At 45.8% G+C, this 15,131-nt stretch overlaps 1 protein-coding gene across 1 annotated transcript in view; it reads left to right on the top strand.

Annotated features, from left to right (window-relative positions):
• The window catches only part of COBL (cordon-bleu WH2 repeat protein), a 180,434-nt gene that overhangs the window by 65,659 nt on the left and 99,644 nt on the right, over positions 1 to 15,131 (top strand). Inside the window, exon 8 of the mRNA XM_088018680.1 lies at positions 9,840 to 10,022. Within this exon, the coding sequence (XP_087874806.1) occupies positions 9,840 to 10,022 (183 nt within the window). The remainder of the gene's footprint in view (positions 1 to 9,839; positions 10,023 to 15,131) is intronic.

The following is a 15,131-nucleotide window of genomic DNA, read 5'->3' as shown; positions in this document are numbered from 1 at the left end:
CATGCTCTCCACCAGGATCACAGCCTTCCTGAGCGTGGGCAGCCTGTATTATTATCTTGATCTACACAGGGGCTCGTTTCCTTTTTGTTCGCAAGCTTTTCAGAAAGTTCTGGCTTTCTGAAATTGTCATTAACGTTGCCTATTGTAAGTAATCGACACGCCCCATGCATTCACATGTCTGTGAACAGGTCTCGCTCTTGAGACAGTCCTGCAGCAAAACACCGAGAGGATCACAGCTCACTACCAATGTCTTCACTGAGTGTCATTAAAAGAAAATCAGATACTTCAGTGGGGTGCTCTCAGTTTGCTCCTTCTAAGAAGAGATCCTGCCAGTAGAGAAATGTCCCAGAATTGCTCTGATGCTTATCCCCGTCAGAGAGCTTATGCGGCCCAGTGTTTTGCTGGCGGAAATATCGATCCCGACCAAACAGCTTCTGCAGCTTTTCCTCTAAAGAAATGCCGTCCCTCAGGCATTCCCACAGAGGACCGTGGCCAAGAGAATGATCATTTCTCATCATCTCACATAATAGAACCTGGATTCTTAAGTTCCGACCCCCTGCCCTTCGCGGGGATCAGTTCACATGTCGCTGGCATGCTTTATCCCTCCTGCTGTGCATTTACGCCGAACCGACTCGAGAGTCCCATGTGCCAGAAGCCAGCACGCCCTTTCCTTTGGCTGAAGGGTTCAGCTAAGGGCATGTCTGTCAGGATGACCGTGCCCCAAAAATAAGAGAAAGCAGACGGAGAACACCCTCCCGGGAAGAGAACTTTGTCCCACCCATTGCCCAGGACCATGCTGGAATGGGATGTCTGGGATGCTCTGCCACGCCAGTCCCCTGAGTGTAGGCAGGACAGCAGTGTCTGTCTGCCCCATCTGGTTTGTAGCACGTGGTCCTGCCCTGGATTCTGCCAAACCCAGGATTGGAAGGAAAGATGATGGGGATAGCAGGTCTGACTGCATCTTCCCTCCCACTTGATTCTTGGACACAGCATTTAAAACAGAGGAAAGTGATATTAAAGCCTTTGAAAAGAGGACGGCATGGTGTAAGGAGAGGAGGATGCAGCTGGGCTCCTGGAACTGGTTTAATTCCATCACCAGGCAGCTGGGCTGTCCTGGGTAGTTCTGTTGTCTCCTTGGGCTTTGGCTCTCCTCACCATCAAAACTCCAAGATGGCGCCATCCTAAAAGTGTCTGATCTAACTTAGAAGAGCGCGAGGCTGATAGGATTGCCAACGGCTATTTTAACTACACCCACTGTAACCAAAATGCTTTCCTTAATCTTTGAGCAACTGCCGTATCTGAATTCCTCACTAGCCACGTCAAAAGATCTACTCCGACTTTTGACTTTCAATAGATATGATTACATGATTGTTCTCACAAGATAATAGTCATATTTGCCAGAATGGGCAGTTTTGAGAAAGGGGAACAAAAATGACTATCCATCCTTACTTTTTTGAACCAATTTATCATTTTTTAAAATATTTTGTGTATTTGAGAGAGAGCACAAGCAGCGGGGGTGGGGGTGGGGGCAGAGGCGGAGGGAGAAGCAGACTCCCCCCCCCCCCCACCGAGCAGGGAGCCCCACACAGGGCTCAATCCCAGGACCCCGGGATCATGACCTGAGTTGGAGGCAGATGCTTAACTGTGCCACCCAGGCGCCCCAACCAATTTATCTTAAACAGAAAGATGCCAATAACAGGTTGTCCCATTTGTGTCTCTTGCCTAGAAGCACATTCTGGCCGGAGTTCACTGCGTCCTATCCACATGGACAGACGATTCCCTCCTTAGGCGTGCGCCGTGCTGTGTTTGTAAATACGCTTTGTGAAGATGCATGTAGGAATGTAAGCAAAGGAAAACAAACCATGACAGTCAGGGCTGACTTGAAAAGAGCAGTGCTTACCTTGCACATGCTCGGTTTCTTGCCTAGTACTGACCTCTGGTCAATCATAAGTGAATGAGTAAGTGCTATGGGCTTACTCATCCCCACAGTGATTGTAGGGAAGCCCAGCGCTTCCGGAGCCTTCATCGGGATTACATGGAGCCCCCAGGCTGGGACAGCTAGGGATGCCCTCTGCTTTATGGTGCTGTCCCTACACAGAGCCTGGTGCCCACATTAATTAACATCCTGATGGGTTAGGGGCAGAGCTCATTCCGGAGGCCACGTCAAGGGCATCTGTCAGCCACCCGGAAGCTCAGGACTGCTCTGGGACTGGCGGTCCCCAGTGAGCCCTTGGAGGTGGGGTGTCAGTGCATCTCCCCCGGGAGAGGCTCTGGTGGCTGATTAGATACTTCTGTCCCAGCCAGCAGTGTAGCACCCCAGGGACACAATGACAATCGAATACAAGGAGACTATGCTGAGATGAGGAGTACATTGCAAACAGAAACAATATTATTCTTACTTTAAAATTAGAGATCTATGGTAAAATCAGTTGTCCCAGCATTGGTCTCGTTTTGAATGGACACTCAGATCCTGAAACTATGAGTTTCCTTCTCTTTTTAGTCTTCTCCTCCTAGATGTGTGTGTGTGAGGTAGGATCACATGATCATCTTACGCGGAGTGTAGTAAGTGAGTATCAGCGGTGTTGTGGATACACGGAATTTAGCCTTGTCTCCGATCTGACTGCCCTCCAGCTGATAGCAGCCTGTCTGGTGGAGCTTACACCCCACAGTATGAAGTCCCATGAAGTGTGGCTATGAAGGGTGTGTTCGCTTTGTTCCTTTTCCTCTCCATTATCCATGGCTTTTTCCTTAATAATTTATTGGGCTGAACTCACAGGAGAAAAACTCCCTGGAAAATAAGTTTGCAATAGCCAAAATATGGATTTCAGGGCCAACCATTAGGGAAGGGCATGACTCATTCCCCTACAAAAAAAGGACTTGTTATTAAAAAAAAAAAAAAAAAAAAAACTTATTGACCCATTTGGACCAGAACAGGAACCCAAATCCCTCCTATAGGAAAGCCATGGTTTGTCCCTTAAGGAACTTTTTTTTTTTTTTTTTTTAGATTTTATTTATTTGAGAGAGAGAATGAGAGAGAGAGAGCACACGAGAGGGGATAGGGTCAGAGGGAGAAGCAGACTCCCCGATGAGCAGGGAGCCTGATGCGGGACCCAATCCCGGGACTCCAGGATCATGACCTGAGCCGAAGGCAGTCGCTCAACCAACTGAGCCACTTGTAGCAGAAGAAAAGCCCTCAAATTGGAATAAGACACAGGCCAGGCTGTATTAACTCTGAGCTGTATAGAGTACCCTCGTTTTCCATTTTATTCAATATTGATGAGTCAGCATTTTAAAGGACGTCTGACTCAATTGTTTTCCTCCCAAATTATTCTGTGGATTGTTTTCTATATTCTACAAATTTCAAATGTGGGGAAAGAAAGAAGGTAAGAGTTAATGCACACATATCTGTGGGCTTGTCATCTATGGCTTTTATTATGTTGAGGTATGTTTCCTTTGTACCCACTTTGTTGAAAGGTTTTATCATAAATCGAAGTTGACTTTTATCAGATGCCTTTTCTGGATCTACTGAGGTGATCATATGACTTTTATCCTTCATCTGGTTGATCTGGTATTGACTGATCACATTGACTGATTTGCCAATGTTGAACCATTCTTGCATCCCTGGAATAAATCCCACCTGATCTTGGTGTGTGATCCTGTTAATGTATTGTTGAATTCAGTTTGCTAATGTTTTGTTGAGGATTTTTGCATATGTGCTCATCATACTCAATGGTGAAAAGCTGAAATTCTTTCCTCTGAGATCAGGAACAAGACAAGGATATCCCCTCGCGACTTTCATTCAGCACAGTACTGGAAGTCCTGGCCATTGCAATTTAGCAAGAAAGAGAAAGAAAAAGCATCCAAATTGTAAAGGAAGAAGTAAAACTGTCACTATTTGCAGATGACATGATATTATATATAGAATACCCTGAAGATGCCATCAAAAAACTGTAAGGACTAATAAATTCAGTAAGGTTGCAGCATATGAAATTAATATACAGAAATCGGTAGCATTTCTAAACACTAATAAAAACCTATCAAGAAGAGAAATTAAGAAAACAACCCCATTTACAGTTGCATCAAAAAAAAAAATAGTGAGGAATACATTTAACCAAGATGATAGACCTACATGCTGAAAGTTGTAAGACATTAATAGAAGAAGTTGAAGAAGACACAAATAAAGGGAAAAATATTCCATGCTCATGGATTTCAAGAATCAATATTGTTAAAATGTCCATACTACTCAAAGCAATCTACAGATTCAATGCAATCTCTATCAAGATTCTAATCAAATTTTCCAAAGAAATAGAACAAATAATCATAAAATGTGTAGAGAACCAAAAAAGACCCTGAACACCCAGAGCAATCTTGAGAAAGAAGACCAAAGCTGGAGGTATCACGGTTTTTTATTTCAAACTGTATTACAAAGTCATTTTAATTAGTACAGTATAATATTGGCATAAAAACAGATACATAGATCCATGACACAAAATAAGGAGCCCAGAAATTAACCCATGCATGCATGGTCAATTGATTTATGGCAGGGCAGCCAGGGATGTTCCGTGGGGAAAGGATGGTCTCGTCAATAAATGGTGTTGGGAAAACTGCGCCACTGTCTTACACCATTACACAAAAATTAACTCAAAAAATGGATTAAAGACTTGTAACACAACGTAAGTAAGACCTAGAAACCATAAAGTTCCTAGAAGTACCACAGCAGTAAGCTCCCTGACGTTGGTCTTGGTGATGATTTTTTGAATCTGACACCAAAAGCAAAAATCAACAAGTGGCACAACATCAGACTGGAATGCTTCTGCACAACAAAGGAATCCTCAACAGAATGAAAGGTAATCTACTGAGTGGGAGAAGATTTTTGTAAATCATCTATCTGAAAAGGGGTTAATATCCAAAATACATAAAGAACCCCTGCAACTCAGTAGCACAAAACCAAACAATCCAATTAAGTAGTGGGCAGATCTGAATAGACATTTTTTCAAAGAAGACATATATAGATGCACAACATGAACAGATGCTCAACGTCACTCGTGATCAGGGAACTGCAAATCCAAACCACAATGAGATATCACCTCACCCCTGTTAGAATGGATATTATCAAAAAGAGAAGAAATAACAAGTTTCAGGGGAAAAAGGCAACCCTCTTGCACTGTTGGTGGGAATGTAAATTGGTGCAGCCACTCTGGAAAACAGTTTCTCCAAAAATTAAAACCAGAACTACCAGAAGATCTAGCAATTCCACTTCTGGGTATTTATCCAAAGAAAATGAAAACACTAACGAGAAAAGATATACCTATGTCTATGTTGATTGCAGCATTATTTACAACAGTGAAGGTATAGAAGCGCCTAACAACCATACAGACACGTGTATAAAGAAACTGGCACCAAAAGCAAAAATCACCAAGTGGGATGACATCAGACTGGAATGCTTCTGCACAACAAAGGAATCCTCAACAGAATGAAAGGTAATCTGAATGGGAGAAGACATAAGAAGGATACACACACACACACACACACACACACACACACACATATATATATTTTACATATGCATAGTAGAATATTATTCAGCCATAGAAAGGAATGAAATCTTGCCACTTGTGACAAAATGGATGGATCTTGAGGGCATTATGCTAAGTGAAATAAGTCAGACAAAGACAAACACTGCGTGATCTCTCTTACATGTGGAATCTAAAAAAAAAAAAAAAAAAGCTTGTGGTTGCCAGAGGTGGAGGGTGGGGAGGGTGGAGAAGTGGATGAAGGGAGTCAAAAGGTAAAAAGGAAAAAAAAAAAAAACACATTGAACCACAGATATCCTCTGGGCAGCCAACATGTTTTGAATATTTTGGCTGCCCATGGGTTGAAGGTTGGGAAACACAGCTGAATAGCAGAATTCTTGAGCAGTGCTGTTGGACCCCGGTCTAGTGGACCCTGAGATTTGCCTGCCTGTGAGTGGGAATGGTGGGGTGTTAGGAGAGATCTGTGTGGCCCAGATAGGGCAGATTTAGACTAAATAAACCTGTTGTATCAAAATCTCGTGGTGTTCCAGACACAGATAATGGATCGTGAGAAGCCTGCTGTCTGTGGTAACAGACACCACAGCTTATGGGGGCCTGGAATGGGGTGTGCTCTGGGCTTCTGGCCTTCTCTGAGACCATCTTACTTGGCCCTCATGAGGCCATTCTTCCCAAAAATATGTATCAGAGAAGAAGAAAACCACCTCTAATGTGACAGAAATATGCGAGGTGTTGACGACAATTTGAAGTCAATGGAATTTCCCTATTATAAAGATGGGGATCTTTGTGTATGCATGGGGGGGCGCTCTATCAGGAGAACAGTGTTCCGTGCCCCACCAGGATGTCAAAGCACTCTTAATGGCAATAGGGTTATAGGATTAAAGCCTGAAATCAGTACACAATGGCTGACCTATAAAGTACTTTTAAAGGAGTATTCTGCACAGAGCTTCCACAAAACGCTCAGGGCAGTGAGAGGACAGAGGTGAATTCATAGCAGTGTTGAGTGATCAGTCAGGCACACATAGTTGTGGTGAGGACGGAGAACAAGAGGAATTGAAGTTCTGAGTCTAGACAGGGCGGAGTGAACAGAGCAGTTAGAAGCAGGGTTGTGAAATGCATCGTCCAGAATGTCGTGTTTGTGGGATGCCAAACGGGGCCATGCCTGCTTCAGAGATAACCATGCAGGCATGGTGTCTAGTTCTCCATCGTATTTCACAAGCTTCAAGAAACCTCCAGAACGCGTGCCCTGGGGGTGTCCGAGCCAGCCAGCCAGCCATCCCCTGAAACACCGCCACAGCTCCAGACTTCAAGACCCTCCTCTGCTTTGCTTCATTGACATCATTTTATCATGTGCACCTTGCATTGTTAAGTAAACGCAAGTTCTGTCTCCTTGGGGCCTCACGGTTGCTATGGAGGTAGATGTAAGGCAGGGGACAGCATTTCAGAGTTCGTTCTGCGTTGGCTTTTTTGCTTGGTAAGGAGTCTGATATCTGCAGATGCAAGGACTGGGAGAAACATTTATACTTTTTTTCTTTACATTTTGCCATGGGAGCCGACATAGGCATCAACAGATTATCTGGCTGTTGAACTGTTTCCTGTAGATCTCCCAGCTGTTTCCTATGGGAATGCTGCGCTTGATGAACAAGGCACTGAATTCCTCTGGTGCTCGGCGTCCCACGACAAAGCATGAACTGGCATTCAAAGCAACCTCCAGAGATTGGTGTTTGCTTTGCCTTTAATATTTATGGACAAGAAAATCTGAGTCTCAAAAATGTTCTCAGGGGACTGGATGATAATATACTTGGCAGAACAGAATAGGATTGGAGCCTGAGCGCAGGTAATACTGGGCTGCTGCTGAATGTGATGGGTTTCCTTTATGTATTTTTTTTTATTTTTATTTTTTAAGTAAGCTCTATACCCAGCGTGGGGCTTAAACTCACGACCTTGAGATTAAGGGTCGCATGCTCCACCGACTGAGCCAGCCAAACACCCCACTACATATTTATTTTAAATACAGAGAACCCATCATTCGTACAAAAGCTTCCCCACAAGCTCCTTTTGTCAAACATGAGAGCGGAGTTGTCCAGAGGCTCTCATCCCCCTAGTCATTCATTCCGGCAAATGTTGGCTCTGGGGTCTTCGACACGCCGGGAATCGTTAGGAGCTTTGGAAACGGGCAGTAATCACTGTCCCCATGGGTCCCACATGGTAACCGGGGAGACGATAAATAGATGTATAATAACCGTAATAGCAAGCACGTACTGGATATTCACTTAGTGCCAAGAACCTCCTAAAGTTCTTTCACATGTAGTAACCCATTTAGTTCACATGATCACTTTGTGAGGTAGGTACAGGTGTTCACCCAATTTTACAGGAGATAAGTGGAGGCAGAGAAGAATCAAGGAGTGTGTCCACGTTCATGTGGCTTGTAAATGGCAAAGGCAGGAGTCGAACTTGGATGGCATATCTCTGCCATATGTGGACTGACTTCCTGGTTGCACCGGCCTCGAGGTGGAATATGCCCTGGGCACCAGGTGCTGGGGAGGAATACTGGTCAGGGCAGGGGAGAAGAGGCGCCTAGGCAGAGTGTGGCTTCCATTTTGTTTTGCTTTGTTTTTTTCTTTCTCTTCTCTTTCTCTCTCTCTCTCTCTCTCTCTCTCTCTCTCTCCCTCTCTCTCTTTTTTAAGTAGATTCCATGCCCAGCGTGGAGCCCAATGCAGGGCTTGAACTCACGCTCCTGAGATCAAGACCTGAGCCGAGATCGAGAGACAGACACTCAATTGACTGAGCCACCCAAGTGCCCCACCATTTTGTTTTTAATTTGAAATTGGAGTGTTGGTTCTCTAAACCCTCTTTCTGCATTAACACTTACATGGTTCGATTGAGCAGACCCTGGGGCGGGGGGAAGACTGAAAACTGATGTGCCCTTTAGCCTGCCAGCTCCCCAGACCCCACGCCGAGTAGGAGAAATTGCTCTGTGGAAACAGCTCATTCACGTGTTGGCTTGCATTTATTTTCAGCGTGTTAGATACTGAGCACGTGGTACGGCATTCATGGTCACTGGTCTTCACGGCCGCCATTTATATCATACATCCATTTGTTCATAACTTTTGAAGGTTCAGAGAAACCCAAGCCGGGGCGCCTGGGTGGCTCAGTTGGTTAAGCGACTGCCTTTGGCTCAGGTCATGATCCTGGAGTCCCGGGATCGAGTCCCGCATAGGGCTCCCTGCTCGGCAGGGAGTCTGCTTCTCCCTCGGACCCTCTTTCCTTTCGTGCTATCTCTCATTCTCCCTCTCAAATAAATAAATAAAATCTTTAAAAAAAAAAAAAAAGAAACCCAAGCCCATTCTTGACAGCAAGTGGGCTACTTCTCAAGATGGCAGACCGTGTTAGCAAGTGGGGTCGGGGGGGACAGTAAAGTAACCCCTAAACGGGGAAGGCCCTTCGAGACAGGGAAACAGAGCAGGCGACTCCATGCAGTTTACACAGAACTTTATTCAGGGCAACTTACTGATGGTGGATCGGGTGGAGAATGATCCAATAGCCCTGCAGTTACTCTCTGCGAAGTCCAGACATCAGGCTGCGGATTTTATAGCGCGAGGGACGCTGGGGCACTGCAGCAGGATCAGAGGGTTCGCACGCACCTCAAAGGGTTTGCAGGTGCCCACTTGGCAGCTACACCTTTAATAAGCTCTTGTGGCCCCACCTGAGCACCAGGAAGGAGAGAGACTGTGTTATCTCTAGCAGATTCATGGGAGGCCAAAGCCAGCCTCCCCCATCCCGGCCTGGGCGGGCAATCCTAAGGTGTGTATGTCCGTCCCCAAAGTGCCCGGAACAGGTAGCCTTGAGAGAGGTCACCGAGTGGCCAGGGGTGCAGTCAGTGTCCTTAGCACCCCTAAAGACTGTCTTCTTGTCCACGGCAATGTGCTTCTTGACTCTTCCGCTTTTCAGTGCTGAAGACCTCGTTCCGATGACAGGCTGTTTCAAGGAGGCTCGGTTCACACACCTGCAGTTTGGTCGGGAGTATTAACTGATTCTAGCTAGTACGTGGCATTAAATGTTGCAAGCATCCGCCATTTCCTTCATGACGACGAAAATAAACCTTGCAGCAGGAATCTGTCACGCGGCGTCTTCTGCTGTAAGGCAAAGTGAGAATATGGGTTTTGCTCGGGGCATTCGAGCCCGTCAGTGGAAATGATATTGGAGGCTCGCATGGGTGGTTTGGCACTGTGCTCATGCTGGAGCATCCTCCCACAGAGAAGTCATCTCACACTGATGAGATTTTCTGTCTGTCTCTCCCCTTCGCAGGGCTGCCTGACAACTCCCAACTCCCCATCAGTGAATTCCCGTTCCATTACGTTGGGTCCATCCCTCTCACTCAGCAACATCTCAGGGGTGTCTGTGAAGTCAGACCTGAAGAAGCGGCGGGCCCCCCCTCCTCCGGCCCTACCAGGCACGGGGCCACCAGCGGAGGACAAGACCTCGGAAAAGGTAAGCAGAGAGCAGCTCTCGGGACCAGCACATCCACTAGATGGACCAGTGAGTTCTCTCTTGAAGTTCCCTGCATGCCCTACGATCCTTCAAATCTGTGGCTTTAGCGGGGAGAGTGTTCGAGACAATATTTAAGCTTTATGTAGAAGTAAAGGTGAGATGCCATGCTACTTCAGTTACGGGAGGTAGGAAACTTTTTGTGCTTTTAATCATTAGAAGCCTGTGCTTGCTGATTAGCATTTGTTCTACTTCTAGCGTTGAAATTTTGGGCATCATCACCAACGCTTCGTGAGAAAATTGCATGGGTCAGGGCACTGGAAGAATCTGGAGTCTGTATGGGGTAGGGATGATAGGTAATTAATGTAAGATGCCCCAAATAAGTCCGAGTCCCAGGACAGCAGGGAGGAAGTCACTTTTGGTGTGATACAGCATTCGCAGAGACCATGTGTGTACGAAGCGTGCGTGTTAAGTTTATCTTCAGAGCAACTTAATCCCTTTGCAAGAGGTTGTCATTATGTGTGGATGGGAAAGAGCCTCTGTCCCCAGCAGCTAGGGTCTCGACTGGGCTTCTTTCCTGCCACGTGTCTGCACGTGCCACCGTACAGCGCTGTTGGAGATCCCCAAACCTCCCTTCCCGGGGGCCAGGCTGCACCTTGACCATGGCTCCTCTTCTCGGGGCTTGGAGTGGGACGCGGTAAAACTGGGAAGTATGGTTTGTATTCTCCAAATGCATCGTTCCTCATTCGGGTGGGCAGTGGCGGGATAGCCCCCCGGGGTGGCCAGGATGGGAGCGGGCTTTTGAACCCTAGAGAAGATGAGTGCCCCAAGGCAGACCAGCCATGGCCCCAGCAGGCCTGCTCCGTGCGTATTCTCAGACACGGGGTCAACCTGCAGAGGCAGTGAGGATGCATTATTCTTCATGAAGCACGGAGGTTTCGCAGTGACGGGTGCCCCAGGTTCCTGGCGGAGGCGGGGGGCGGGGACACCCCAGCACGAACAAGAACTTTATAAAATACACATTTATTCTCCCAAAGGGGTTTAATTTCCTTTCCTTCTGCCTTGGTGTCCCTTGGCCTGTCCCTGCTTTATATAGGCCGACTGCTTCACATTCCTGCTAGTCTTGGTTGGAACCCTTTTTTGCTCATTCCATAAAATGGCTTTTCCTTAAAATAAACTAGAAACTAAGTCTGTAGCTCCCAGGTGGGAGGCCTGGTCCAGGGTCATGGTTAGAAGTTACTGGGGGGGTGTCTGGAGCCGCAGACTTCTCAGCTTCCTTTCTATCCTGGCTGTCTGTCTGTCCATCGGTCTTTTCTTTGAAGACTTATTTATTTATTTTAGAAAGAGCGAGCGAGCATGTAAGCAGTGGGGAGGGGCAGAGGGAGAGAGAGTCCCAAGCAGACTCCACACTGAGCACAGAACCCAGTGCAGGGCTCGATCGCATGACCCGGAGACCATGACCTGAGTCAAAACCCAGTCGGACGCTCGATCACCTAGGCCACCGAGGCGCTCCCCGTCTGTCTGTCAGTCCTAATCTTCACAAATCTTCCTCTGTCCCTCCAGGGGTGATCTTTACCCCCCCTCCCCCGTTCCCATCTACAGACCTTTCCGGCCATGCCCTAGCAATCTGTTGGAAAAGCCTGCAACACGACATATTTTAGAAGAAATTATTTTGAGTTTTGGGCTTCCTAAGCATTTTCTAATGCCACGAAGTTGTTTTGAGTGCTCCTCCGTGATACCTTAGCTGTCTTTTGATGCGGAGAACTTTCGACACAAATGGTACCTCATTTGGTGGTACGCTTGAATGATTAAAGGGTGTAAATCAGGGGCGCCTGGGTGGCTCAGTCGTTAAGCGTCTGCCTTCTGCTCAGGTCATGATGCCAGGGTCCTGGGATCGAGCCCCACATCGGGCTCCCTGCTCCGCGGGAAGCCTGCTTCTCCCTCTCCCCCTGCTTGTGTTCCCTCTCTCGCTGTCTCTCTCTCTCTCTCTCTCTCTGTCAAAATAAATAAATAAAATATTTAAAAAATAAAATAAAGGGTGTAAATCAAACATAGTGACTTCCGGTGGGTGTGTGCCGTGTGCCTCTTTATTTTGCTGGGGTTTACTCTGAACTTTTTCGTAACCCGCAGATCATATTTCTAGCATTTAGCACTTTTCAACCAGTCCCCTCTGGGGACGTTTTTTTGCTTTCGATTGGGAGGGATATTTCTTTCTCAGTGAAAATCATGAATTCCAGGATCATGATTACTAACGGGTTTTTTTTTTTTTCCAATGAGAATAGCGTTTCCCTAATGTTACAGCATGTAGATGCTAAGCTAAATCAGCATTTTAAAACCGTCTTCCATCCAGAGAAGATGTGGTGTTTTTCAGATTTTAACGTGCTTCTCCAGAGTGGATAAAGTCTGCTGGATTGGGAAAATGTATAGTAAGTAGAGAATCGGGAATTCTGAATGAAAAGTAAACAGTTCTCTATACACTGAATAATGAACAGAGTTCCCTGTCAGGCAGTAAAAGCTTTTTACTGAAATCTATTTTATTTGGCACAGAATGAGCAGAGAAATTGGCTCACAGAAACCCTCTCCTTTTTTAAGCATATGAGTGGCATATGGATTAGATTTAAGCATTTGCTAGGACCATTTTTTTTCCTTTTTAAATGAAAGGTATTTTGTTATTTACTAATTTCTGGGAAAGGAACCCAAAAATGTATTGTTGTCATTGTTGGGGAAAAACGTCAATTCCTTCTTCATGAACTTCCTTCCATATAAAGATAAGATGTTTGTTTGGAAAGCCTTATTTATATGCAACTGTTGCTAACACCAATATCCTGAATGAAAAGGAAAGGCTTATTTTCAAGGACATGACTAGTTTTGGAAAAGGAAAATGCATCGATTTTCTTATTTTAGGAGATTTTTTCTTATCATCTGGTCTGAAAAAATTGGTGTTTCTGTATTCAGGTCTTAGAGTGGGAATAATTTCAGCTGCGTCCCGGCTCATCAGAAACATTTTCAAAAACTCGGTCTTTGTATGCATGTTACCTGATGATAGACTCACAACATGATCATCAGTACTGGTAATTTCTGAAAGTACTTTCCAAAGAGCGTTTCCCAGAGATGTTGGGGCCAGTGGAAAAGAAACTAACGGTGTCCCTGGGGAAGCCTGTTAGCAGAGAAATGGGCAAAACAGGTAAAGAAACATGGTATCTTTCCATCTATCCTTCCAGAACAAGGTGTTCCCCTTTCCCAGTACCTTGTACGTAGTTTTAATCAAGTGGAACATTCAGACAAGAATGATATATATGTGAGGGCACCATATGCTAAGTCAGTATTTTTCAGACTTAAGTGAGCATCAGAATCACCCCCAAAGGGCTTGTTAAAACACATTTCACTTGGCTCCACCCTGAGAGTTTCTGCTTCAGGAGATCTGGGGCAGGGCCTGAGAATTGGCGTTCCAGCAAGTTCCCAGGCAAACCCCACTTTGAGAAGCGCCATGCCACAGAATGCCACTGCCCTGATCCGCCCACGCAGACTTGGAACTAACAAATGTGAGAGAGAGCCACTCGGTGTAAATATTCTTAACAGATCCGGAGAGAGTCTTCAGCAGGACAGTTACCTGGAAAGGAATGAATCTGCGCTGTGTAATAATATTTTGGGCACAGGTCGCCATAGTGCTAGCTGGGGCCTGACGTTGGATGTTAGGATGAATAAATAGCTCCACTCACTCTCTGGTTCTCAGTTTTCCTTCTCTGCAGAATGGGAACACTAAAAGCAGCCTTCCCAGGTGCATGATGTAGAGGTCAGAGCAGGGGCCCTGGAGCGGCTACCTGGGTCCAGATCCCAGCTCTGTCACTCCTGGTAGTCCTTGGTGAGTGCCTCCACTCGCACCCCTGCTTTCCCGAGGTGCACAAACCGCATAACCAGGTGGCGTGAGAGCCAGGCGTCAGGGGATGCGGGAGCCTGAGGCAGGGAGGGCTGGGTGGTGGGGGTGAAGGCTCTGTGCCCTGGCCAGCCTCCTGCATGAACCAAGTTGCAGACTAAATCTAAAACTCAAACTCTCCATTGCTACAAACATCAAAGGCGGTGCAAAAAGTTGCCACACCCCTGGGGCAGGTTCATCCTGTTAAATGATGCCACACACCCCCCTTGGTGGCATTTTTGCCCCATCAGTCACAGACTGAACATCCCGTTCACTAGTCCACACTCTCAGAGATTGTCGGGGGACAACTGCTCATCCCTTTTATGCCTTTGGAGCCTCTCTCTGAGAACAGAATCCTGTCCAGTAATCCGTTAGGTGACTCAGTTTACCTATTCAAGATCAAAGTAATCCCGCATAAATCACACTTGCTGACTTCTGCCTCTGTACAACACTTTGCTGGCTACGGAGCAGCTTCTTTTGCTTTTCTGTCAATTGATTAAAAATAACTTGTGGGACTTTACTAGAAAATGCTGTGTTGTCTAACTTGAGTTATCATTTTCCACAAATCCAGAATAAACAGCTCTTCACTATTTTTTCAGTCGGCACACGGTTCTTCTATGCCTGCTGTTGTGCCTATAACAACTATAAATCCTTTTTTTATTGTGAGTAAAAGTCATTCAGAAAGTGTTTTAGCCATCCAGGCTTTCTTTTGTCCTATAGTATTTGAATTATTGCATTCATTGCAGAGAGCATTCAACACCATAAAATTCCAACATGACAAGCGCACTTGTACATGATCTCAAGTTTGTTGCATTAGGACTAAAATAACTGGTGGTATTGGCCATTAAAATGAGAGATGGGGGGGTTGGTGTTATGATCAGTTACTGGTCTAACCGAAAATAGATTTCTCCATGAAACATTGTTTATGTATTTGATTAAATATATGTTGAACAGCTGCTATTTGCAAGCCCCATGCTTAAGAGCAAGAATTGGTATTCATTCCTCGAATATCTCAGTGCGAAGTACACATAAACACACAGCATTTTGTACTGTGTAAATAATTAGGGTAATCTGCACGTGTTAGAAATTAGGGGAAAGTATTCCCACTTGAGGTTCCATTTCTGGAAACACCATGAGAATCAGGTGATTAGAACAGTACGAGAAATCGTAAAACTTTGCTGAGTGCACCCCCAATGAAA

This window comes from Eumetopias jubatus, unplaced genomic scaffold (assembly GCF_037043125.1).
Source record: "Eumetopias jubatus isolate StellerSeaLion01/CBP00866 unplaced genomic scaffold, mEumJub1_p1.0 scaffold_14, whole genome shotgun sequence".
Lineage (NCBI taxonomy): Eukaryota > Metazoa > Chordata > Mammalia > Carnivora > Otariidae > Eumetopias > Eumetopias jubatus.
Note: the sequence above shows the minus strand (reverse complement) of the source record. Positions and strands in the feature narration are given on the sequence as shown.